Genomic DNA, 27708 nt, shown 5'->3' with positions numbered 1-27708 from the left:
TTTAGATTTTGGTTTTCGCCCCATAAATATGGCAGCATATGAGCAGTAACAGTTCCTGATACCATAGCTTTATTGTCACTGGAGATTATGCTTGAATCACTGATGTTTTATAATTAATTGCACATTCACAGGCTGAATTTTGCAATACCCCAGCGGCCATGTTTCCCCTGAGGTAGGTTGGGGGGGGGTGGGGGCGCAGCACATGAAATAGGACGGGCGCACATCCCACCACCTTCCTGCTCACCCCCATAATACGAGGGACGGGTAGGTGGCAAAATCAGCAGCCTGCCCACCAAATTTAAATGAATAATCAAGGGTCAAATCTGCTTCTCATCAAGCCAATTGACTGTGGTAATATAATGCCCATGCTATAAAATGTTTGGCGTTGGCAGCCGGGCAGGAGCGGCAAGGTTGATTTTTTTTTAATACTTTAAAGGATGGGAAGAAGGGCAGGGGGAGGATTGCTTTCTGGGGGCTGCCCTTTGCCGATCAGGGACTGGCCTCACTTAGGTCAAACACCTTCCTCCCTTAAGATACAACCCCCCCGCCCCCACCACCACCGCCACCACCACCCCCCCGACCCCAAGTCTTGGACTTGCCTGCTCCAGGGATCCATGGGCCTCGGTCGTCATCGTCTCCTGCAGTCCTGGCAGCAGCCACTTAAGGGGCAGCTCCAGAGGGTGGGACAGCCTCCTTTAATGAGGGGCAGGGACGGAAGTCCCACTCTGCCATCGTTAGTCTGCCCCGCAGCGCTTTATAGCTGTGGGACAAGTTGGTGTGAAGCATGTTAGCTCCATGCCAACCTTGTTTCTGGGGGGTGGGGGTGTACCGTCTGTCCCTCCGTGTTATTCGGTCCACAGGTTTCCACAGGTGGGTAGCTAGTGAATTTTATATTAGCCTCCTGATAGATTTGAAAACTTTCGACCCTCTTTTTTTTTTGCAGTTCTGGCCTAGAAGTGTTGAGCCACTCTGGTCCTGCGAATCATTTAGAGAGTAGTTTTCGGTAATTAAAACAGCAAATTTTTCCATCTTTTAATGCTATTTTTAACTGATTAAAATTGTTTATATTCAGTGTGAGTTATCTACCTTTAACAACTTGGTGGCACACAATTTGGGAATTATGCTGCCAGAATTTCACTTGTTTGGCTACACGTCCTATTCATAATATGAGAACTGAACAGGTATAAAAAGGTACCAGGAGCAGATGGGAACAAAAACCACCAAGCATAAAAGTTGGAAAAATTACCTATTAAAATTTGGTAGTTCATGAACAGATACTAACAGCAAGTACTAGAAGGGTAACAAATTAAATTGTGTGGTGCACTAGTAGAAAATGCTGTTGGCTGCAGTTGTTCAATCAAAACTTTGAAGAAAATAATGTAGGGAATAAACAATATATGTAATACACATACATTACATAAATTAATCTGCCTATAAAATTGTCCAAATTGACCTAAATTTTCTTGGAATTCTGTCCAATAATTTAATCCCACGTACATATTTCTCAAAACCTGAGCTTTGAGTTTTTCCACTTGCATGGAGTTTGCTTTGCCTGCTGTCCTGATCTTTCTGGGCCTTTAGTGTGCTTGTGACAGATGACATTCTGCTTGTCTATGTATTTTATAATACACACTACAAATGGCCAGAGTAGCTAAGTTTCCCATATGTGTGTCTGAAAAAGGAAACTTAATCACCATGTTTTTAATGGCCTCTATCACTATCATTATTCCAATTTGGAGAGAGGTTCTGAATAAATTACCTCTGGTGCCCCCACACCCGAGGATCTATCCAAGACCCACCCTCCCCACTGCGCCACTCCTCCTCATTTCTCATCTACATGGCAACATCTTTTGAAAATGCAACATCAGTTTCCACATGTACGCTGATGACAAAGCCCCCCCCCCCCCCCCCACTGTCTCTCGATTGTCAGACTACTTAACTGACATCCAGTACTAGATGAGCAAAAAATTCCCCGAGCTAAGTATTGGGAAGGCCAAAGCCATTGTCTTTGTTCTCCACCACAAACCTAGCTCTCTAATCATTGACTTTATTTCTCTGAGGCTGAAGCAAACTTTTTTTAAAATTCATTTACAGGATCTGGGCATTGCTGGCTTGGCCAGCATTTGTTGCCCCCTCTAATTGCCCTTGAGAAGGTGTTGGTGAGCTGCCTTCTTGAATTGCTGCAGTCCCTGTAGTGTAGGTACACCCACAGTGCTGTTGGGGAGGGAGTTCCAGGATTTTGACCCAGTGACAGTGAAGGAATGGTGATATATTTCCAAGTCAGGATGGTGAGTGGTTTGGAGGGGAAGTTCCGGGTGGTAGTGTTCCCACATGTCTGCTGTCCTTGCCCTTCTATATGGTAGCGGTTGTGGGTTTGGAAGGTGCTGCCTGAGGAGCCTTGGTGAATTCCTGTAGTGCATCTTCTAGGTGGTACACATTGCTAACAATGTTTTTCAGTGGTGGAGTGTTGTGGAAGAGGTACCAATCACCAATTTTTGGGATTTATGGCCTACATACCTAGCATTATTTAGTGAGTAATGTGGTATATGAATTTCAGTGCCAGTGTGATGCTAGGTTTGTAGGCTGAATGCCCCAAAAACTGGCGGATCGTATCAAACAGCATGTCCCTTCCATTGTTTGCAAAGAGCAATGTACATACTGTAACCAACCAGCCTGTACTTGCAAAACTCAAAACACAGTGTCCATCATTTGATGTGATTCTGCGATTGGATAATATTTGCTAAATAATCATCAGTGTGCTAAGAATTATGCTGACAACCAATTTAATATTTCAGATGGGCTCGCAATGTGGCCCATTTACGTGCCCTGGAAGCTACATATATTAATACACAGGGCCCTGTTCTTTGCATACAGAAAAAACATGTGCACACATTGCACCTGTTTCAGCTAAACAAAATAAGTGACAGCCACTCACTGGTTCATTCTTCAAGGCAATGCCTTGACCAGTCAAACTGCCTGGTTTAAATTTCAAACAATGCTTAACAGTTAATTGTCAATCACCATCAACTGGTGCATTCTCCATGGCAATGCCTCTACAAATCAGTGCCCACTTGCCAACCAATCAGCACTCTCTTCTCATACAGTACAAATTGTTGCTCCCATTACATTTTGTATTCTTGCAAATTGTCCTGATAGGTGCAAGGCGAAAAGCTTTGATAAAAATTTCTCATTCTTTCAGTAATATATTATAGATATGTGGTTTCCATTTTGGAACATGTAAATATAACTTTTTTCTGAGTTACCATCTCAAAAAAATGGATATATGTTACCTTTTGAAACTTTGGACAAATATTGCCATGCTTTTAAAAAAAAATGTTCCAATGGATTTGGGGAGTAGAACCGTAGAAACATAGAAAAGTTACGGCACAGAAAGAAGCCATTTAGCCCGATGGAGGGGGTGCTCTTTTAATCTGCCTTTTGGAGGGTGAGTTTAACAATAGGCAAGTGATGACATGATCTGTTAATGACCAAACTTGCTGTCGATTGTACAACTTTACATATTTTAATGAATTACACACCTTATTTCCAGCCGTAAGTTTTCAGTTTAATGGAGATGGCTAGTTGGTGGACAAGAGACTGTCAAAAATATTGCAAACGCTTTGATTTGCTTTCTTTCTCCTTGTTATTGTGAGTTGCACGCCCATTCATTTCTGGTTTCGTTTTTGCGTATGAAATTTGTCACTGGACTGTGACAACATTTGCAGATTTAAAAAAAAAGAATGCTGTTCTAACATCTTGTTGCCAGATCTCGTGGTGCTTATGGTGGAGCAGGACTCTACATGGCATAACCACTCTGATATATAACACAGTGTGTCATCAGAGCTGCTGACCTAAATTAACTGCTTATGCCATTCTGTTGCGGTAGGGTATTCTGGAAATTTCACCACTGTTTTATGAATTAAGCTCCGTAATTCTGTCCCAGAAAATTGCCCAAATCAGTGGCCAGGATTTATTATATTTCTTTTATGTATTTAATTTTTTTTAAATGTGAGCAGACGTCTTGTGTTAAATATATCAGGTTGGTGGTAGGTACTTAGTGCTTAGCAGATTTGTGCAAGGGAGAAATCAAAGACTTTAACAGCACTTGTGTCGTGCGCAGGGAGCAGTGGAAATTCCAAACTTTGGGAGCACTAGGGTAATCGTGCCATTTGGTAGAAACGTGTTTTGTTTAGTTTTTCTCCACTGTAATGGGGTCTTGGCACTTCGCTGTGGAAGAGGGGATCCTGAGTGGCTGCACTGAAATAATATTCTTGAAGTTTGCAGCATCAGATAAGGGATTTGGCAGAGGGTAGATAGAAAGAGTGGTTTGACTGCTGAGAACTTGCTCAGGTCTGGCAGCAGTGTGGGGGCAACCTGGAGGTTTGGCTTTAAGAATGCATGAGATCTCTCTCTTAAGATGTTGAATTGGTGATGTTGAGAAAAATCACACCGTTTATTTCTATGTCTTTGGAATAGTGGATAAAAATATTAATTTGATCAAATTGCATAAATTTTAAAAAATCAAAATTGGCACAAGAGTTAACAAGTTCATGTGTAGTTGCCATTTTATTTTAAGCAAGCCTTGTATTTTTACTTTCAATCAGCAAACTTCTGTCAGCACTAATTTGCAAATTTTGTAAAGTGTGTCAAACGTACGAACATATGAATTAGGAGCTCCACCATTCAATGAGATCATGGCTGATCTGAATGTAACCTCAACCCCACATTCCTGCCTACCCCTGATAACCTTTCACCCCCTTGTTAATCAAGAACCTATCTAGCTCTGCCTTAAAAAATATTCAAAGGCTCTGCTTCCACCGCCTTTTGAGGAAGAGTTCCAAAGACACTCAACCTTCAGAGAAGAAATTTCTCCTCATCTCTGCCTTAAATGAGGGAGCCCCTTTTTTTAAACAGTGACCCCTAGTTTTAGAGCAAGGCAAGTAGCAGTCTCTAATAAAGGCTGGTTGTGCTCTCAATAAGGAACATTTTCAGTATTTGCCTTCCAAATCCATTTACCTTGGATAAAACTCCCAATGTGTTTTTGAATTTAAAAAATTCTGGTAAAGTAGTTTATGTAAATATTTTTATTTGGTAAATTCAATTTTCACACTTTTTTCAGATTTTTCCACTGAACTGGAAGGACAGTTATGGGTTTACAACAGCAAATTCGCTGTTCATGGCCTGGCTTGTTGTCATTCATAAATTTCTATTAGCTACCTTGGAAGATATAATTTACCTGAGATAACAATAGGGTTGCCAACTGTGATTAAATGTATTCCTAGAGGTTTCATCACATGCTCCAGCCATTAGTCAGCCAACACATCCATCCTTGTGGTGCACTGCCATCCTATGCCAGTTGGAAAGCAAAAAGATTCATTACCCAATTGGGTGATGCTTGATTGTCAGCCAAATAGCCTGTCTTTTCCCAATTTGAACATTTTTATATCTGGTAAAGAGAAATGTCAAAGAAAACGACAAAAAACATCAATCATTTTTAACATCCCAATAACTTTTCTCCAGGATTGTACAGAACAATGTCCTGGAGATTGATCTTCAATTCATGAAGAGTTTAGGTCAATCGTCAAGCGTTGGCAACCCAAGAAAACAACCAAAAATCATGTTGAACATTGTGTAGAATTCTGTAGAAATTATAATACTTCGACCAATCCACAGGAGCAGTAGCCCAAATCCCATCTTATTCCCATTATTTCTCTATCCCCCTCTCTTTCCTCTAACCTGTCCAACCTAGTCTTAAGGATTGCCATGGCTTCTGCCGAAATGACCAACTCCAGTAGTGTATTCCATATTCTCACAACATTCATGGTAAAAGAAAGTTTCTCTAGCTCTCTGTCCTTCATCCCCTAAATGGGGAAAAATGTTGGGGATGAAATTTGGATCCATAGCACTGCTAATAAAGACATGAGAGAAACTGAATGCCCTCCTGGGTGTATGCTGACACTTGCGCCCACCAGCTCTGAAAGTTGGAGGCTCATATAGAGTTGGGATCAACACGTGGTGAGTCACTGGACACATGAACTGCAGGAAGGCCAGGGTGGAGGATGATTTGTTTGCCAGCTGACAAGAGGGTGAGGTCGCAAATGAGTTCTGCTACATGGGTTCAGATGAAGGCCTAGACAGGGCAGCATTCAGGAGAACGTTGATAGGCACGCACACCAAGATGCTGGGTGCATTGGCTGACCTGGCTGCAGTCTGTGTGGCCAGTGACTTGCTGCACGCTGCACCCAACTGTATAAGACCCTCCGAGTATCAGAGTTGGTGACTGGGAGTGTTAGATATCAAGTGATGCGGCCTCTTCATCAGCGCTATGTTGCTGCACACTCCTCCCTGTCCTGGTTCTGGCCAGGTAGCAGTTCTTGGGTGTCTGAAATCAGAAGAGGAAGGCTGGCATGAAGGAAGCAGTGTGGGGTGGAGTGCAAGATTTCCAAGGTCATACCATCTACAGCTTGCTCATCATGCCAGATAATAGGAAGAGGTTGAGAAGGGGAATAAGGAAGAAACGTATATTCATCAATGTTCTCAGCAACACTGGATCCCACGGGCTCAGTCACGGCTGGCCCCATGATGCAGAGGGCCAGCTCCTCTATAGGACTCAGGGATGCATGTGTCTGTGCTCCCTCCAGTTTCTTCTTCTCCCTTCTATTGTGTGCCAACTTGTCTTCCAAGAGAGATGGAAGTGTATTGGTAATTTTATAGCACAGTTTGGGTGAGGTGCTTGCCATAGCTAGAGGTATGTGGAGGCTGTGAAACGTGGGTGAGAAGCTGGAATGATTGGTAGATGTGGAGGAGTATCTGGCTTTTAGTCATGAGTCCTGAGTGCTAGGGATTCGTGTTCAGTGAGTGATGGGGGTGTGGTGTATTGAAAAGCATGGGAGGCTGGTGGGATCGATGGGTAAGAGATGTCATGGGATGATGCATTCACTGACCTTGACCACCCATGTAACAATCAATAGGCTTCTTGTGGAACTGCTGCCAGGCTCTTGTGACCAGATGCCAGGAATTGACTTCCTTGAACACCTGCTCCCAATCCCTTCTGAGGCTGCTCCTTGAGGACATTGCCCACTCTCAGGCCAAGTCATGGCATCTGTCCTCCTGTCCACCTCCACCACCAAGAGCTCCAGAACTACATCCTTGAACTTGGAACCCTGGTTTTCTTTGTTTACTTTTACAACAATTGTATTCATCAGCCCCCTCTAGTTCAGTTCAGCTTCCCTTGAAGAGGGAATAAGAATAGAAAGCTGGCTGCATCACATGCAGGCACACACTGCTTGCTGAGCATACAAGCAGCCAGTAGCATGGGAAACAGTTGGTCCTGTGCTGCAGTCAGGCAAATGAGGTGTTGACATGAAATTTTTGTGCTATTTGCCTCCACCTCAATGGACATGGTGAGGTTGCAAATTGTGACCCCATGCCCAAAATTTTTAACCCTTTATTTTGCGGCTGTAAAGAATAGGGGCCAGAACTGCTCATCTGTTTGTGCCTCTATTGTGGTAATAGTAAGCAGTTCTTAGTTGATTTAAGCAGTTGATAGTTTAAATTAACCTTGGGAAAAAATATAAAATGTCACCAGTTTGTTTGGGAATTAGTTGGGAAAATAAAAACTTATTCTGTTACATATTGAGGAAAGATGGCCTTGCACTCCCACTGTTGCATAGTGGGGCACGATGTACACCACAAATGCCCAAAGTAAGTCCTTCCCTTTAGCTAGTGAAGTGCTAATTGTATGGAAAACTATAAACTTCAAGTCCAAAATATTAGTGACTTGTGCTTGCAGTTAAAACATCTTAATGAAAGTACTCTCAATAGAAAATATACTTTTGTGTTATATTATTGTGAAATATAATTTTCCAAATCAGGAAGGAATAAAATATTTAAACATTGCAAGCCCAGGTTTTTGAGACTCAAAATAACAGTTTCATGGATAAATTTATTGTTGTAATTTTTATTTAATTTCAAAGATTGGTTTGATGATTCATTAATTATCACAGGGAAAACCATAACTGAGGGGAATTTTTTAAGCTTTGAGGGGTTGCACTTCTCTCTTGAATTAGAAGATTGTGGGTTAGAACTTCATCTCAGACCTGAATATGTATTCTAGGCTGAAACAGTGCAGTTTTGAGAGAATACTGTATTGTCAAAGGTGCGATCTTTAAGTTTGCCTGCTTAAGTGGATGTAAAACATCTCATGGCGCTATAAGAGCAGGCAGTTCTCTTGATGATCTGACCAACACTACTATTTCAACCAAAACCACTAAAATCTGATTATTAATTAATTCATTCATTCGTTTGCTATTCGTGGGGTCTTACTGTGTGCATTTTTGGTTGCTATGTTTGCTTGCATAACCATGGTATTGATTCTTCAATGATATCTTTTACCTACACTTTAAAAATAATTAATTAATTGTAAAAGAAGTTTGGGACACCCTGAAAATGAGATAACATGCTGCATAAATACTTGTTCTCTTCTATTCCTTTCAGTTGGCTGTCAGTTCTCAAATTAATGAGTACCAATTATTAAATTTGCATGTCACAGTTTGTTTGGCTTATACACAAATGTATTCCATTTCAACTGCAACAAATTTTATTGTGACATTAAAACGAGGTTCTTCTGATACTTAAATAATTAAAGAAAATACTGCATAGGAAAGAAAAATATTGAAATTGTGAGGAATCTAGCAGTTAAGGAAGTGATAGCTACTTTGTTTCATCCCTCTACCCAAGTATTTTCTCAGAGTTGATGATAGCTAGAGCTTGGTGAAATATTCAGTATATCTTCAATTTGTGTGAAGATACTGGGTTTTTCCATGCAAAAATGGGCAAAATTTTAGCATTTAAACAAACTTGTCCTTAAATTAATAATTATTTATAACCCAACTTGATACCTAATAAGCAACTTTTTTTTTAGCAGACTGCTGTCCTCCCACGTTGTCCTGTTTATAAACAGATTTGAATTAAGTTGAAATTATATTTTAAATGTGAAAATAAGGAATGAGAATTGATGACCAGTTTAAAAAAAAAAGCCAGCCAGCTCTCTCTACGTTAACCAACTCTGGTAACTAAAAAGTAACCGTTGAAGTCAGAAAATGGGAAACGTGCATGAATTGCTTAGCTCTTTCATTTTTATGGAAATAGTCTAAAGTTGATATTCCATTCTGTGTCTACACTGACACCTTGCTGCGTCTAGATGCGGTGGTGTGTTACAGTTCACCCAAGAAGTGAGTTGCTGTGGCAACATGCAGCTTTACATGTGTGTTGTCGTCTGGAGCTATGGATAGTGTTGGTAGAGGCTCCAATATTCTTTCCATTCCATGGCTGACCAGGAATCTTTCCGGCTCTTAGGACCTGTTGTTGACATGTGTTGGAAGGATCTGCAGATCTATACTCTGCCAGGTTGGCTGCATTCCTTGGTAATCAAGTCCAGGGGTGAGACTTGAACCTAGAGTTTCTGGCTTAGTGGCAGGGACGCTACCCAGTGCCTCACAAGACCTCCAGCGGTGTCTAGATATATAGATTTGCAAAACACAATTTGAACGTTGCAACACTCTGACTCATTGCTGTGTACACTGGCTGATTCCATTTTAGGAAACCAGGAGTCTTTAGCATCAATGCTCAAAACTGTATATGTTGCAGATATCGCCTTTTGCAGGGTATTTTTGACTGTACTTGCATCTAATCGCAAAGTAATTACCTGTTCCACAAGCCATCCTAATTGATTGGCGACGCTCAAAAGAAAAGTTTATTTTTGATAAGCACACCTCTCAAACTTTCCAAATCTTTCAGTAATTCTGTGTATCACTTCTATATCTTAACCACTGTCCATGAGCAGGAGATCTACTAAATAGAAATTTACATTTTAAAAAAATCCTTGTGATTTGTGGTTTAACTCTTCACACAAGTGCATCATTAACCTCTTAACTGCCAATAAATTGACATTAAATTTTTGCTCCAAATGAGAATACACCATTCTGTTTATAATGGCTTAAGAGCTGAGAAGTTGAGTTACTGATGAAGTAACACAAACTCTAATGCACTTCTAATACATTGTGTCACTTTTGTATTGTTCATATGTTAAACCAGAAGAGTGTACAATTTACAGTGCATAATAATTTGACAATAGATCCTAATAACATGCATTAAGTACACTTCAAATGTGTGGAATATATAGTGCCAGGTAAAAATGTTAAAATATTTATTGGCCTTGTGCACAGTTTTTACTAAGGTCTGATTGCTTGCTGTTTAATCATAAAATCACTGAAATGTTACTAGTTAGATAGTGAAGGACACCTAATATTCTGGATTTAATTTTTTTTAAAAATCTCACCTAATATTCTGGATTTAATTTAAAAAAAATCTCACCTAATATTCTGGATTTCATTGAAAAATTCTCACCTAATATTTTGGATTGCATTGAAAAAAATCTCATGTTTTCAAAAAAACATCCAAAATAATTAACACATGGAAAAAGTGATTATTTTTAAGTTTAACTTCAATTTCAGGGAGTCAAAGTTAGCAAAACTTGAACCTTTTTAAATTTGCGTTGTAACCCAAGCCTCTTGAGAAGCAAATATTTTTAACACTAAAATATATTGTTACTCTGAAATATTTCAGCCCATTGTTTCACAAGGCACTTGATGAACTAAAATTAACAATTGTTTGTAACATGTCTATATAATCATTTATCGTCTGAAGAAAGTTTTATTAGTCTGGTATTTGTGACCATATCTATTTCATCAATTTGGATTACAAAACTTTTAATTAAATTAATTTATCTTGGTGTTCCCACTCATTATGTAGTGTTATAAGCTAAGCCTTTCTTTAAAAAAAATAAAATAATTAAGGTGCCTGATCATTCAGCAGAAACATGAGTGTGACTGGGGAAGGAAAAGAGAATCTTGAATATGATTTTGGTCAGTATATATTTGTACTATTCTACTGTTTTGATCTGTTCAAATTATCGTAATTCACCTCAGATGCATAGCTAGGAATCTCTTAATAGTTTAAGCTGTCTGCTTCGAAGGAGGTATGAGTGATCAGTTTTGGAGTTTGCTAATGTCACCACATTCCTGCATCAGTCATGAGATTTGTGCACTCATGAAATGGGGCTCGTCTGCTGCTGTAATGAATGGACTATATTTAAGTTTTTTAAACTTTATTCCCATCTATAGTGAAACTACATGGTGCAATCATAACTATGGCATAATGGGTACCAGTTACTTGTTGAGCAAGTACGTTAATTGTGTAATGTGCTAGTAATACAATAAATGGCTAACATTATATTCATGTTTCTGCAGGACAGATAACAGCCAAACTGGTGTGATAAGCGAAACTTTGCATTAAAAAAAATGCATTGTTTATGTTTAAAATGATTGAAGTGGCTCAATATATTAATTTATGAGAGAACCCCAAACACTCACAGAGAAAGAGGAAAATCCTGGAAGCACTATGCTACCGTTCAAATAAGGAAGAAGGAATCTATGAAAAGACCTACATTTAGTGCATGAACAGGAGCCCCTTGGTCCCAAGAGACCCTGGGTAGCAATGTTGAAGGAGAGCTGTCAGTTTAATATTTTCTTGAATTTGGGATATCTTTTTTATCTGTATAAAAACCCACTGAGAAGCCGAATAAGTCAGTCTGTTTATCTGATTTTTTTTTTTTGAAGATACAAACCCGAGTATGATCATTTCTGGTACATATTACCTTTTGTATTTCGTTCATTCAGAACATATTACCTCAATGCAAAGAAAGTATGGAAACAAACAATGTTAATTTTGTTTTGCTGTTAAAATGCCTTTTTGATTCTTTGTTCAATCTTCATAGTGTGGTGAACTTGACAAAGTCACTTTGGCAGTTAAAAATCATTTTAATCACACTGAGCTTAATTGAGAGGGAGAGAATTGTGAAAAGAAGGAATGTAATAAATGAAACAGAATGCAGAGTGTACAAATTAGCACTGAAAGTAAAAATGCCTCATCTCTTCTGTGACTTTGGCAAGGCATAGACTAAATATAGTGCCTGATGCAAGAATGCCTAGAACCAGAAGGACTGGAAGGGGAACATTAATTCTCAAATATGGTAGTAATTTTTATATGGCTGTTTATAACCATGATCAATATTGTGGATCTTTCCAGCAATTCCTTGCCTCATTTGGACTGGTTTGCAACACCATTTTTTTCTTGGTGAATATCGTGGTTACCCTGATGTTCCAATACATTTTAAATGACGTGCAGTAGTATTTGTGAGTTAATGCTAAATTTTTGAATCATCAGTGGTGCTAAATGTAGCCCAAGCCACCACTGCTGTGGTAGACAAATCTACAGTAGATATTTCACATTTTATGACATTAGAAAATTGTCAATGGGCAATTGAAGTTGCATGTTCAACTATCTTCAAAAATACATCTTTTTAAAAAATAGGTCCATATTATGTTAAAACAGCATGAAAGACCCCAAAATCATTGAGTTACTTAAATTTCCTATTCTTCAAACAGCAACAAATCAAAACTCTGCTAATGAAGTAGCGATAAATCGAGAATGTCCAGCAACCAAAATCTACCAATAAAGCATAGTAGAATTTAAAACCATCAAATAACTCAAAAAAAAACAACTATTTTAGCCATATTTTTCTAAACTAGAATTTCTAATGCACTTTGTAAAGATATATTACATATTTAACAATCACATGATTACTCCTGTCTATAAAAAGCATCCCTTGTGTTAAGTTGCTTCAATAATGTTTTTACATGAAACCCAGAGCCCTTCTCAAAAGCTTGGCTGGAGGATGATTGTTTAATCCAGAGCTAATACTGCTAGGTTTTGAAAATAATGGTGCAGTCTGAGCATTTATAGAATTTCACCTTGTTCATCAGCAGGTACCTGTGTGCTGGAATGAAAGGTTGATTCACAATTGGGGGGGTGTATTTTCCATGGTATCAGATGGATTTTTGAGATTTTCAAATTGAAAACCAGCTTAATATCGATTTTTTTACATGAGCTCTTCAGACAGCATATGATGAAGATAGTTAGCCATCCAGCTATAAAAACAAGAGTGATACTGTCTTTCCTCAGCCTAATTTAGGTTCTTGTCTTTTTGATGCACTATTTCCATTGTTGTTCAGTGACCATTCAGCATGCTGTTAAACCCAAGGAATTATCCAGTAAAACATATGCTGCTTTCCACCTCCCTTTCCTACTCTGTTTTACTCCCATATCTCAGGATCACTCTCCAATGCGTATCTCCCAACTGCGTGCCACACTGCACAATGATTCTTCCCCATTATTGCTAAACCTCACATATCAGCTTCAATTCTATTGCATGTTTGTCGTCTTCCTGTGTATCATAAGCTATTTTATAAACAAATATGGTATGGATAAAGAAGATAGTATAATGCAGGCCATTCTTTTATGGTTTAAATGGAAACATGGTTTTTGATCTATAACTCCCATTATTCCATGCAATAAAATGCATTTTGTCTATTTCAGTTGCTGTAAATTAGTAGCCTTGCTACATTGAACATTACATTGATTATTGCTTAACAGCAATAAAACATCCTCTGATTAAGTGAGCAATGCCATGGCAGATCTCCTAGCAATGGCATGGTACTGCATTCAGATGTTAAACTGCAGACACCAAATGCTGTGTACTTTTCAGTTGGATCAAGCACGACATTTACAAGCACTCTTCTTTCTGCCAAATTCTGTCCTCCAAACTGAGATTGCATCCTGACATTGAGGTTTATAAAATTAAGAATCCTGCCATTTGGGACGGTTTAGCTACAGAATAATTGTTCATTACATCATATAATCTTCCTGTCCTTATGAAATCAATGTCATGTAAAGTTATGGGAGACAGAAGTAAACATGGAAATGCTGAAGTTATTTATAATGAACAGATAATATGTTGAACATTAGATACTTTTAGCTTCTGAGATACAAATACAGGATTGTTTTAACCTTGTCAGCATAACCTACCTTGTGAAATTCACAGTAGTTAGCATTTGTGTAGCTTTTGTAAGGGAGGCAATCATTATTGGTCTTATAAACACTTAGTTTACTTTTTCTGTATACTTAATGAGATTTTAAGGCCATTTTAAACATTGGCTTTATGTTTGTTTGTACAGGAGTTGACTGAGATCAGGGCCGTTATCTTTTTAGGATTTCATTGCTCTTTAATTCTCTATTCCTGAAATTTGGGCTATTTTTGTGAGTGTGCCCATGTTCGCTATTCATGGAGAATATTTTCGTTCTCAGATAAGTGGATAAAGAAATCATGTGCTTTGGGAATCCTCTTCAGTTTACTTCAGCCACTGGCTTTATCTTGTGCTCAAACATCCTCCTCGTTGTTTTTGGAAGGTGGCAGGATGACACTAGATTTTGACTTGGATTTTAGCTGTCAACCAAATATACCAAGTATATAATGCAATGAAAGCAGTAAAAACACATGGCTAAGCTTGACCAAACAAATAATTGCTTAATAGTTCCTCTGATAGTCTATAATGTATATTATTTTGTTGCATAATAATAGTTCTCCTTATTTTCTCAGTATATTGGAATTCTATGAAAATGGCAGTTAGGCTCTGACCTAGCCGAAAGACAGGCTAATAAGTACCTTCCAAAGATGACCAAAATAAATTTAATTAGTATCCTATGAAATACATTTGATTAAATCGAGCAGGATATCCATTTTGTTTAGAGTTGCTGGGTCCTTGCTTGAGCATGTATGCAATAACTGATTCAGCAACAGTACTATCAAAATCAAAAAGAACATTCTTCACAAGTAAAGCTGGGTTCGTTATCTCTTTTTGGACCATGAATATTGAAGAAACCCTTTGCCAAGCTAAGTCCTAGCTAAATAAAAACATTTTTGTCTGACATTGAGAAGCTTAGAAATTGTTAACAATGTTGTAAGTAACTCTGAAACTTGAATCTGTTGAAATATTATGCTGATTGATGCTTTTCAACCTTTCATATTTATCACAGTGAGTTTATATGGATTTTAATACTTCATTGTGATATATTGAGAATTACGCAAGATCGGCAAGTGCCTCCAACAGTCTCCTCCTTCTCTTACAGGACCGGAATCGGCCCTATGACGCATTTAACTTGCACTCTTTGGAGAATTCTTTAATGGATATTATGAGGAGTGACCATGAGCCTCTCAAAGGTAAACACTACCCTCCCAGTGGCCCACCAATGACTATTGCCGATATAATGTGGAGGAATCACTTTGCAGGTTAGGAATATTCCTACATCCCTAATATACTTGGTATAGACTCTTTTTAAAAAAAAAATACAAAATTGAAGCTTCACTTGAATTTTATATCATGTATATTTTTGGTTGATTATGAATATAAATTTAGTCAATGATTTATGGTGTTTCACTTACAAAAGCTTGCATGTTTCTAATGACAAAAGACTTTGCAGATGGCTTTTAAGAAAATGTCCATGACTGTTGATTCATTTTAAAGAAACTGGCCCACATATGCATTCCTTATTAAATGGATGTTTTTGCTCGAAAGCAACTGTGTGAAATTCCACTAAGTTTTATTATTTTAATTTTTATAGAAATATTATTGGGCTGTTAAAACTTTTGCAGGACTTTTTATCCTCCTCGCGCACTTACTTGTAGGATTTTGGTTCATTTGATCAGGTGAGAAAGGAAAGACATGAATGGACGTCCATTTTGTTTTCTTTACAATGCTTCAAACTCTTAAACCCGTTTTGTTTCTAGGACTATCTTTTTTTAAAAAAAAATTAAGAATACTAGTATCATATTTGTATTGCTTCTAGCTTACATTTTGAATTTTCTGAGATTTTTCTTTGCTTCACATTCTTATTAATAGTTTCTTGGCTTTTGAAAACTACAAAATTTTTTCCCTGCATTAGAGCAGTGAATATACTTTGGCTGTGACATGTTTTCGGACTTCCTGAGATCATGAAAGGCAATATATAAGTGCAGCTTTTTCTCCTCTCGGGGAGAGCTTATTAACTTTCTTGCCATGTTTTGTTATAAGTTTATTTATACCAACATTTTTTTCTATGCGTAAGTTTGCGGTATGCAAGTTCCAAACCCAGTGATTTTTATTTGACTAAGGACTGAGATTTTGGTGAAGAGATTTAAGGAAACCCCAGGTGGAGTTTTACAGCCCCTGCAGCCGGCAGGATTTTCCAGTCCCATTGAAGTCAATGGACTTTTGAATGACTCGCCGCACTTTCTGGCCCCGCCACTGCTGTGATGGGGCTGTAAAATTCTGCCCCCCCCCATTTTTGCAGTTGAACTGGTATTGTAGAAGATGAGCTTTTGCGTTTCCTCCTAAATTTAATTGATTTGTGACATGCCATATTCACAACAGATGGCTTTTAATTTGACTTGGCTATTAGTACAGCTTAAGGATTTATGTACTGTGCAATAATTAGTCACCTTACTATCATATCTATTCTACTAGTGGAGTTGGTCTCTTGCCCAAACTGCAAGTGTTTAAATATAAAAACCATGGAGAACTTCGCTGCATAAAGGAATGTGCTTAAAGCAGATATAAAAACTAGAAATTGTGAATTGTTTTCAGTCCAGTTTAAAAAAAAATTGAATAAGAAACAATATACCGAGTGCTTTAAGTATAGCAAATAGTCACGTGTTTTTGCAAGGCTGTTTCCGGATCAGTTGAGCATTGCTGAAGGTAGAACTCTGGAGGGGACAAATGATTGGATACAATACTGCTAGCGGTTAAAAGGATTAAGATAGAATAAGTGAATTAATCTAGATTAACAATATTACGGTAAGAATTGTGTAGAACAGTTGTAACTCTTCCCCCTCCCTTGACCAAGTGATTCCTGATATTATCAATGAGGTTAAGATCCAATGACAGTTCTGTGCTAAATATTGCTAGTTGTCAAGTGGGCTACTATGTGGAGCACTGAATAGAAGTAAAGCATTGCTTTTCTAGGGAAAGTGCAACTAATGGTATATGGTTTGCTTTAGTTGTATCCTCCATCATTCATTGCACTGTGACAATGTGTCGAATTGTGTGGCTTAAAATATCACAACCTTGATTGTAATTCCTGAAATTGGAGTAATAAATTGCAGTATTTATGTCTGATTCGGGAATTCTGTTTAATTGAGTCAATTGAATGTGATGTTCTGTGTTGGAATCACGTTCTTGAGGCCACACAAATATTTAGGAGGAGCTTGAAATGATTAGAAAAGGATTTGGTCGTTGAAATAATACAGATTTGAAGAAACTTCTTGATCTGTTAGTTAAAAGAAATCTTAAATCGTTTTCAGCTGGATGTTTTGCAGGGGAAAAAGTTTTTGTCTATGCCTGTGTCACCTCTAGTATTGACTTTTCCAACCATGTCCTTAGTGGCCACTTGAATTCCACATGACATGAAACCAATTCATTTAACTCCACTACCCACAATCTGGCCTGTTGAGCATTTATTCCTTCGCCCCACATGGCATGGGAGTAATATTTGGGCATGGATTGAGAATTGATTATTGGACCAAAAAAGAGAAGGAACAAATGGGTAATTCTGAGGTTGGCAGGCTGTGACGAGTGGGGTACTGCAAGAATCAGTGCTTGGTCTGCATTTCTTACATGCTTACCAAAGTGGATAACTTCACAATTTTCCACATTGTACTCCATCTGCCATGTCCTTGCCAACTCCCTTAGCACATTCAAATCCCCTGAAACCTCTTGGCATCCTACTCACAACTCACATTCCCACCTAGTTTTGGGTCGTCAGCAAAATTGGAAATACTACATTTGGTCCCCACATCCAACGCATTGATATAAATTGTTGATAGCCGGAGCCCATCAACAATTTATATCAATGCGTTGGATGTGGGGACCAAATGTAGTATTTCCAATTTTGCTGACGACCCAAAACTAGGTGGGAATGTGAGTTGTGAGTAGGATGCCAAGAGGTTTCAGGGGATTTGAATGTGCTAAGGGAGTTGGCAAGGACATGGCAGATGGAGTACAATGTGGAAAATTGTGAAGTTATCCACTTTGGTAAGCACGTAAGAAATGCAGACTATTTCTCAAATGGTGAGTGAGTGATAAGTGTTGATGTCCAAAGAGACCTAAATGTCCTTGTTCATAAGCCACTGAAAGCTGACATATATTAGGGGAGGTAGTGGTGTAGTGGCATTGTTACTGGATTAGTAATCCAGAGACCCAGGGTAATGCTCTGGGGACCTGTGTTCAAATACCACCATGAATGATGGTGAAATTTGAATTCAATGAAAAAAAAATTGGAATGAAAAGTCTAATGATGACCACAAAACCAATGTAAAAACACATCTGGCTCACTAATGTCCTTTTAGTCTGGCCTGCATGTGACTCCAGGCCCACAGCAGTGTGGTTGACTCTTAAATGCCCTCTGAAATGGTCGAACAAGCCACTTCGTTCTCAAGGGCAATTATGGATGGGCAATAAGTGCTGGCTGAGCCAGCGATGCCCCCATCCCATGCATGAATAAAGAAAAAAATCTGCAGCAAGTGGTGTGTTGTCCTTTATTGCAAGAGGATTTGAGTACAGGAGTAAAGAAATCTTGCTGCAATTATGTAGAGCCTTGGAGTGCGGAATCGTAATTCAGGAAGGTATTCCTTGCCATTGAGGAGTGCAACAAAGGTACACCAGACTGATTCCTGGGTTGGCAGGATTGTCCAATGAGGAGAGATGGAGGAGGAGACTGGGCCTGTATTCTCCAGGGTTTAGAAGAATGCAAGGTGATCTCATTGAAGCATACAAAATTCTTGCAGGGCTCGACAGGGTAGATTCAGGAAGGATGTTTACCCTTGCTGGGGTTTCTGAAACCCGGGGGGTGGGGTGGGGTGGGGGGGAGGACAGTCTCAAAATAAGAGGCAGGACGTTTAGGACACAAATGAGGAGGAATTTCTTGACTCGGAGGGTGGTGAATCTTTGGAATTCTTTACCCCAGAGAGCTGTGAAAGCTCAGTCATCGAGTATATTCGAGCCAAAGATCGATGGATTTCTAGATATTAAAGACATCTAGGGATTTGGGGATAGTGTGGGAAAATAGCATTGAGGTAGATGATCGGCCATGATTTAGTTCAGGTTTGAGAGGTGGAATAACTTACTCCTCCTATTTCCTGTGTTCCATCATTGGTAATTGATTGTTCAGCTGTCACACCCTTACATCCTCAGGAAGGGGGGAAAAAAATACATGCATTTATATCGTGACTTTCACAACCTCAGGATATTCCAAAAGAGCTTTACAGCTATTGACTGTTAACCTGAGTACTTTTCAAGTGTAGTTGCTGTTGTAATGGAGGAAAATCTGGCAGCCAATTTAGACACAGCAAGGTCCATGAACTGCAATGAGATAATGACTGGGTCATTTGTTTTGGTGATGTTGGTTGAAGGATGAATATTGGCCAGGGCACAGATGGGGATTTCTTTGAATAGTGTAATGAGATCTTTTCCATCCACCTGAAAGGGTAGAGTGGGCCTTGATTTAGCTTCTATCTGAAAGAATTACACCTCCAACCATGCAACACTCCCTCAGAACTGCACTAAATTGTCAACCTAGATTATGCACTCGAGTCGCTGGTGTGGGACTTGAACCAACATTTTTCTCATTGAAGCCAGAGTGCTCCGACTGAGCATTGATCCTTTTTGGTTGGCCTTTGGTACAATCTCATAGTGACTTAACTGATGAGGGCCAGAGGGTAGGGTTTGAACCTGCGTTCCTTCAGTCAGAACTTTGGAGTCAGCGACAGAGTGGTGGCATTCACTCCTGACCTTTTTTAAGGTGGCTGCTCACAAAGATCTAGCAAGCTCTTTGGCATGAATTTCACCTCTCCCGATGTTAATTTCATTCTGGCACCAGCTGTAGGGAATCCCTGGTGTCCAGCAATAGTGATGTAACAGCACATTGAAGAATTCTCATAGGCAACAAACCAGGAAATAACAAGCATGTTTTATCATTCACTTTTTAATTTTGCAGAAAGTGAAATATGGATTGGTATATACACATGGGATTAAGGTAGATGCTGAAATATAAACTTAAAAATTCCATAGATTTTTGTTTTTAATCATGGAATGAATTTGGCATTCTCTCCCACCCCCACCCTCACCAGCGCCCAAAATGTAACATTAGTTTCTCAGGCCAGAGATTTTGAGTAATTTTGACTTGGTACACTCACCACCACTTTCCAATGGGCAGTTCGAGATGGTTAATAATGCCAGCGATGCCCCATACATCATGTACAAATTTAAAAGAAAACGTGATACACCTTATTCAGCAAGGCACAACTTTTAAGGATTTTACAAGCGAGAATAATAGTACAATCAGCGTAAGCTCACATTAATTCTTGATTTGTAACTGATTTCCACCTGCGAGGATTTCAGCAGACGCCCCTCTGGAGGAGTGGGGTTATCACTCACGAGCCTCGGAATTTCCGCGTTTAATTGTCAGTTATGATTGCCAGAAGTTGGTGCCCATTTCAGATTAATGACAGTGAATGCCCACGGTTTGCTAACATTACAACCCAAACAATAATTTTGTCATTGGGTAAGAAATTAAAGCACTGGCAAGTCCAAGAGTTGAGCTCGATAGTAGGGTAAACTTGATGATAAAACCATGGAAAACTATTTTTCCCCGAAAACAAAAGGAATGCAGAACTCTCCCTATGCAATATCTACCAGATAGCATATAGTATACCAGATAGTATATACCATGCTCTTCAACATGTTTGCACTTGCAACTTGTGCTGAAAATTATACTGTAATCTAACTTGAAGTTTTTTGCTGTGCTTGCAAATATGTAGAATAACTTGTGTTTTTTTGATCTACCTTTTTCTTACCATTTGCTGTCTGTCATTAAAATCACCGTCTTAATTAAAATCTCCTTTCAAGCCTGAAAAACCCACATTTCCGCAGTGTATCCTCAGAGCCCTGATACTATGTATCAACTTTCTGAGTCTTCTGCACTGTCTCTTTTGAATATATCCCACGTATCTCAGTTACCAAAAATTGACAATGTATTCAAGGTGTGGATTGACCTGGGCACTGTACAGTTAAAGAATGACTTCATCCGACTTGTATTCTACTAGCCTGGGTTATATTGTTTGACAGTCAATCCGCTTCTTTTGCCCTGCATTGGTTGGACCTTTTGAGTATTAAATCCTTTGTCAATTTCTTTTTGGCACCATGTCATAATACTTTCCACAGTACCACCCACCTCATTCCACTTTCCTCCTCCAACTCCAAAACTATCTGCTTGAACTGGATTGGTTAGTTGTGCAAATAGACGTAGATTGCGCCAAGTCAGCTGAAACTCGATTCCTCTCAGCACTGTGAGTGTACCTAATCCATATGGCCTGCAGCGGTACAAGAAGGCAGCTCACCACCCATCTTCTCGTGGGCGGTTAAGGATGGGCAATAAATTCTGAATAAATTCGGTGTTGGAGGTGACTGAGGAATGAATGAGGGCTTCACAGAAGGAACAGTCCCTTCGGAATGCTGAAAGGGAGGGGGAGATGTATTTGATCGTGACATCTGCTGGAGGTGGCAGAAATGGTGGAAAATGATCCATTGAAAACGGAGGCTGGTGGAATGGAAGGTGAAGAGAAGGGGTACCCTATTGTGGTTCTGGGAGGTCAACTATGGTGATTAGGCACTTTATAGCCTTCTGGACTCAGCATTGAGTCAACAATTTTAGACTGTAAACTGTGCTCTATTTTGTTTCCTTTCTGTTGGCTTGTTTTGTTTTTTCAGAAGACCGGCTCTAGCACATCTTCTTCTTTTTGTTTCTTTTCTTGCCCCATCACCATTCCCTTTGCCCATGGAAGACTAACTCTCCTGTCGTTTAATCTCTCTAGTCTTCCACCCTAGCACAGGCCTTCCTTGATTTCTTGTCCCGGCCACCCCATCATTGAAACCTATTAAATCTCTAACTTTTCCCAGTTCAGATGAAAGGTCACAGACTTGAAGCTTTAACTCCCTTTCTCTCCACAGATGCTGCCACAACCTGCTGAGTATTTCAAGCATTTTCTGTTTGTACTTCAGCTTTCCAGCATCCACACAATAATGCTTTTCCATTAGGCTTTGAGGAGTGTTTTTGTTTTCCAAAGGTGGAGAAGCAAGAGGGATTTGGGGAGAGAATTCCAGAAAGTAGGGCAGAGGCCAACACTGGTGTAATGAAAGGATAGCTGAATGCTAATTACATGGCACAAAATGTAGCTTTACTGAACTAACCTTCTGAACAATTGGGCAGTGTACATAATTAAGCGCAAGTCACTATATTTTAAAATTAAATTGGCAGCATACATGCTAATCCATCTAAAATGACGGTGGCAAAGAACAGAGAAGTAAGGCAAGTTGGCAAATGTTTGTAATGAAATCAGAGCGAGCTAGTGTCCAGTCAGCTGAGGTCATGTGTGCAGCATTATAGTTTGAACTGCTAGTCTTTCTCTTTTGAAAAACTGAAATTCCAGCTGGGAAAGCAAACAAAAGCCACATAGTGCAGTTAAGAAACCGATTTACATTAAAACTTTCTTGCTGCCTCTTCCCACTTTGCATTCCCGCCCCTGCTTCCCTGCCCCCACACCCCATAAAAATCTGCATCATTAAACCATAGACAACAAAAACTATGGGCTTTACAGAAAAGCTTTTAAGGACTTGTGATATTCCCTTCACTAATTTGCTCGCAGTGCTTTTCAGAGAAATCCCATTTCCTGATGAGGTTTTACAAGTCATTTTATATTCATAGGTTTGAGAGCTTCAGTACTAAAGCGATTTAGTCCATGTATTTGGAAATTTCAATGTGCACACATGGTAAACAGCCATGAAAGTTGGCTTTGTTTATAAGGTACACCATTTTGCTTTGAGCCTAGAGCTTGGCTGCATGTCGCATGTGATATTCCAGCTGATATTCTTTGTGCCAATTTGCTGTTGATTCTTATGATGTGATGGAGCCAGTAACAAGCTTCACCTCAAGTGAAACAAAAATAATAATAAATATGAAAATTGGATAGTATAACTAATCTTTATACAGAAAGGAACTTGTGTTAAATGGCTCCATGGGATTTATTAAAATATAGGGGACAGTAGCAAAAAGGTCACAAACTCCTGATTTAGAGCGCAAACCCATGAAGCTATATGAGATGCGTAAAATAACTGATGTTTTCAAACCAAAATGAGTGAGGATTGAGAGATCTTTCTGGATCTGATGATGAAAGGCCATCAACCTGAAACATGGAACTCTGTTTCTTCCTCCACAGATGCTGTCTGTCCTGCAGACCTGTTTCCAGCATTTTTATTTTTGATGGAACTTTGTCTTTTACTATGTTTATTAATTTAATTTAAAATGCCTGCTATGTTCACTAGGCTTTAATAAAACTGAAGTGTCATGTCTTCAAGCACTATACATTTGTTAAATTGGTCTGCTGAACATGATGAAATTGGATTTTAATCTATTGTGCATGCAAGAATTTCATCTGTTGATCCTTGTTGATTCATTAATAACTACTTGTGACTTTAAATGTTATGGCGCTTCAGGCTTTCTTCCATGACTTTTACTTAGTGGCTGAGAATCAATTTTTTTAAATGGACTGACTCTCCTGTGGACTTAAACCTGCACATTTCTGTGTACTGTGAGTGGAATTGTATACCAATGGTCCTCAATTAAGGTATAATGTACAATAGTATGCTTTCAGACCATTGCCTTCAGGCTAACACTAATGATCAGTTTTATTTACAAGTTGGATAATGTACAGAATGAGAAATGCATGGCAAGAAACTAGTGTTATTAGTTGATGCACAAAATCTTTGCACTGCATTTTAGCGGTTTTTAAATTTCTGGTAGATCATTACAGTGGAGATAGCACTCCTGTGTGGTAGCATTTCAAAGAAACAAACAGGAGATCCTAACACAGCTTGCCAGTTTTCTGTTAAAGTAGGCTCTTTGGATAGTCAAACAAATTATTTCCAGTGGTCAAGCAGTTGAAATATTAATCACTTAACACCTAAGTGGATATGGTGTAAACAGCAGTCTTCTGGCCATCAGTTTTTGATACCCAACAATTAAAACTGCATATTAGTTAACTATATATTAATTGAATGCTTTATTGTACTTGGTTTGTTGGCATTAACTGGGGCTTCATTTTGTGTTACTGTGTATATAGGAGTAGACTGAAACTGTGGTTGTTGAGTTTGGAGGTGCATGTTTGTAGAGCACATCTCTAAATAAAAACGTACAGTGTGTAAAGATTAGGCACTGGTTCTATCCTTCACTGCCAGGCTATCTGGAATAGGACAATCTTCCAGTTCTATCATACTGTATGCCAATGCTTTTAAACAATGAACAATCTGAATCCCTTTAGAACAAAATACTCAATGTTTATCCACTAAACATAATGTTTTTGACTACAAAATATACTACCAAGTACACTTTGGCCTAACCAGTTTGAAGGTCAATAGTGACGCTGACAACAAAGGTTATCCATTTCTTGTTGAAACAGGATGTATTTCAACTGTTCTGTGTATTGGCCATTCCTATGATAGAAACAAGGGAACTATTTCAACTACAGTTATCTGAAGCTTGGTTTAAATTATGCTTAAGATATCTAACAATATTTTTTTTTTAAATCCCTGTTTAGTGCAGGGAGAATAAAAACTGCTGTCTCATTCTGGCATAAATTTTATAACTGACCCTGTTGTAAATGATTCACAGTTGAAAGATTTGATATTTGTTTTTACTACTTTGTGATATTCTAGACGTTTTTGACTTCTAATTTGTTAGATGCATCTTCTTGATTTTTGAGGTTTTGGGGTTTATGGCAATTCTGTTTAGCTTTGACATTTTTAAAAAAGTGATTTTAGATGAGTGACCAATATGTTGCATCCTAAATTAAGTGACACATTCTGTAGATGGAAATACTTTATCTAATCGTTTCAATATGTTGGTGCGACAGTATATAATTTAAGATAATGCCTCTCCTCATTCTAGCTACATTTTAATTTGTTAAAACAGTACTTGTAATGGGTGTTTAAGATAATGAATTGGCTTTTTTAGGGCAGGTAACATGATTATGGTACAGATTTTATGGCGGGAGGAAAGGAAAGCTGTTTCATCCTTTGAATCATAACTAAGTGTCTACCTATTTTTCACTTTAGGTAAAATGTAGCAATTACTTCATGGAATGTGCTTCAAGATGATCCATTTTTCCAATAGACTTGGATTAACCTTTTTGTGTTGCATAGTGAAGCAGATTACAGTTTAAATTACTTGAGTTTGGAAATATAGGTCAGAAATATACTAACAACCTTTTCAGTAACTATTTTATTTTGCAGGACGCTTGGGCCTTAATTTCCCTCATCCAGGAACAGATAACCTTGTGGCACTAAATAATAGTAAGTACTGTTATTTCATGTAATTTTTGTATGTTTGAAAAGTTTTCACTGATTTGAGGCACCCAACAGTTTTTATTTAAGTTTGCTTGAAAGTATAAAACAAAATAAGCAGTACAAGACATAATCACCTTGGCACTAAGTGTTTTATTCATGGTGGGCAAAGGTAGCTGCTGTCGTGTTTAGCCCATGGATTTGTTTTAACTTGTGCAATTGCTGCATCACGGGACAGGTGATAAATCAGGTTGGTTTCAGTCAAAATTGAGTTTTATTTTGATGTGGAATAAATGCAGCGTGCTTTTTTTCTCGAAATATATTTTATTCATTACATTTGTGAAAGTACATTACAAAACATTTCAACTTGAAAATGATAAAATATGCCATAAAACTCAACTTGCCTCTATACAGTGTGTTCTGCTCTCGGGTGCCTCTATACAATTGTAATTCTTTTCATATTTTCAATATACATTCCATGTCAAGCATACACCCGGGGGGGAAAATCATTTCAAATTGAAAAATTATAAAAAGTGCAATTGAATTCAACTTTCCTTCATACAGCATGTCCCTCTCTGAGATGTCTCAATACAATTTCAATACTTTTCTATTCATATTCAATGTTTGGCATACAGCCCGAGGGGTTCTACAAATTTTCCAGCCCCTTGGTGTACTATGGCTGAAAGGCCTTAGATAGCAACCCTTCTCCATTGTGCCTCTGTGGCAGCTGCCCCAAGCTTTAGTGCGTCCCTGAGCAATGTAGTCCTGGACCTTGGAATGTGCCAATCTACAACACTCCATCAAGGACAACTCTTTGCACTGGAAGATCAGTGAGTTTCGGGCAGACCAAAGAACGCCTTACACAGAGTTGATGAGCCCCCAGCTGCAGTTGATGTTGGCCTCTGTGTGTGTCCTTGGAAACATTCCGTGGAACACAGAGTCCTGCGTTACAGAGCTATTCAGGATGAACATTGACAAAAACCACTGCTGCACCTCAGCAGGGAAGTTAGGATTCATCGAATTGAGGAAATGCCCATAAAATTCAGCCATTTGTAAGATGCCAAATAAATTTGGGCGCAGCCTCCCTACATTCAGTTTACTTCACTTCAAGATGAAGCACCTTAAATGTTTTTTTTTCCTAAAGTTGAGAGAAGCAAGATTCAGCTGCAATTCTGCTTGAGGATTCTGGGGTTGCCATCAGGAAATGTTGCTCATGGTGCATGAACTGGGTCTTTTCATGGGACCACTCCAATTAAACCTTCCCTGATCTTGTTTCCAGAGAGAGCTTCATTATTGCAGAAGATGAAAGTAATTGTTGGTGTGCAGACAAAATTCTTGTGACATTGCTTTATTAACCAAATTAGATGTCTAATTTAGGGAACATACGCATTTGCATTTTAGTACACAAGTAGTCTTGAGCTCCAAGTAATATGACTAGCCCAGCTTTATGTTCGAGAGCAGTCAGTGAGAATCCGGCCAGACAAAATCATCATCATGAAGGTTTTTCTCCTAACTTTTGTCTTTCTTGAAGTCATGCCATTGATCTTTGTGCTGATGAAACATATCTTTTTTGCTCAATACCTTAGCTACACAGAATAGCTTCAGCGGAGACTGAATGTGACCACTTGAGCAAACTTAGTTTACCAGATACATGATCTGTATTCCAGGCCAGAAATTTGTTGTTAAAATTGAGTTCTGTTTGTGACAGAATATTGCAGTGCTGAAGCTTGTATTCTACAACATACCCTGGAAAGAAATCAGTACATTATTGGGTCATATTCCATGTGGATAGAAACAACAATATTTGCAAATTTAGACATTTATAAATTTTGGTACAAGAACAGATGAATTAATTTACTTTTAAAACTGTCTGTGGCTGAATAGCTTTAGAATATATTGCAGCTGGAAATTCCCTAGCCAGTGGTGAACACCGACTGTTCATTTTATTTATATTGTGGCTAGTGGTGGTGAGTGTGCAAGAGGTTTCTCCTTGACACCATTTGCAAAGATTTAGATGGAATAATATGTAAGCAATTGTGACGTACTACTGCCTTTAATATATTAAGATAACCATTTTAGCTCTATGGTATTTTGTACTGCCTGTAAACTTAGGAATGAAGAAAATTACTTTTTATTCCTTGTTCTGCCTTTGTATCTGGAAGTTGAACAAACGAAGAATATTGATTACCTACCTACAGGTATGACCTTCCTCATGAGAGTTGAATACTTAAGTGTTCTCATATATCACTTTGGTTGCCTTATAGACGTTTTGTAATCTTGCGCATTCCATGTGTGTGTTTTGACTTCACTTGAATAAATGTTT

The 27708-nt window shown here is 38.6% G+C and overlaps 1 protein-coding gene across 8 annotated transcripts in view; it reads left to right on the top strand.

Moving 5' to 3' along the window:
• The window catches only part of cpeb3 (cytoplasmic polyadenylation element binding protein 3), a 120605-nt gene that overhangs the window by 10636 nt on the left and 82261 nt on the right, over positions 1–27708 (top strand). For 6 of the 8 annotated variants that reach the window (XM_078564947.1, XM_078564949.1, XM_078564943.1 and 3 more), the window contains exons 3-4: positions 15088–15247; positions 25335–25394. In XM_078564947.1, coding sequence (XP_078421073.1) covers positions 15088–15247; positions 25335–25394 — 220 coding nt within the window. The remainder of the gene's footprint in view (positions 1–15087; positions 15248–25334; positions 25395–27708) is intronic. The other 2 variants (XM_078564945.1, XM_078564944.1) reach the window with 1 other exon arrangement.

This window comes from Cetorhinus maximus, chromosome 20, assembly GCF_964194155.1.
Source record: "Cetorhinus maximus chromosome 20, sCetMax3.hap1.1, whole genome shotgun sequence".
NCBI classification, from domain to species: domain Eukaryota; kingdom Metazoa; phylum Chordata; class Chondrichthyes; order Lamniformes; family Cetorhinidae; genus Cetorhinus; species Cetorhinus maximus.
This window is presented reverse-complemented; position numbering and strand designations above follow the sequence as displayed.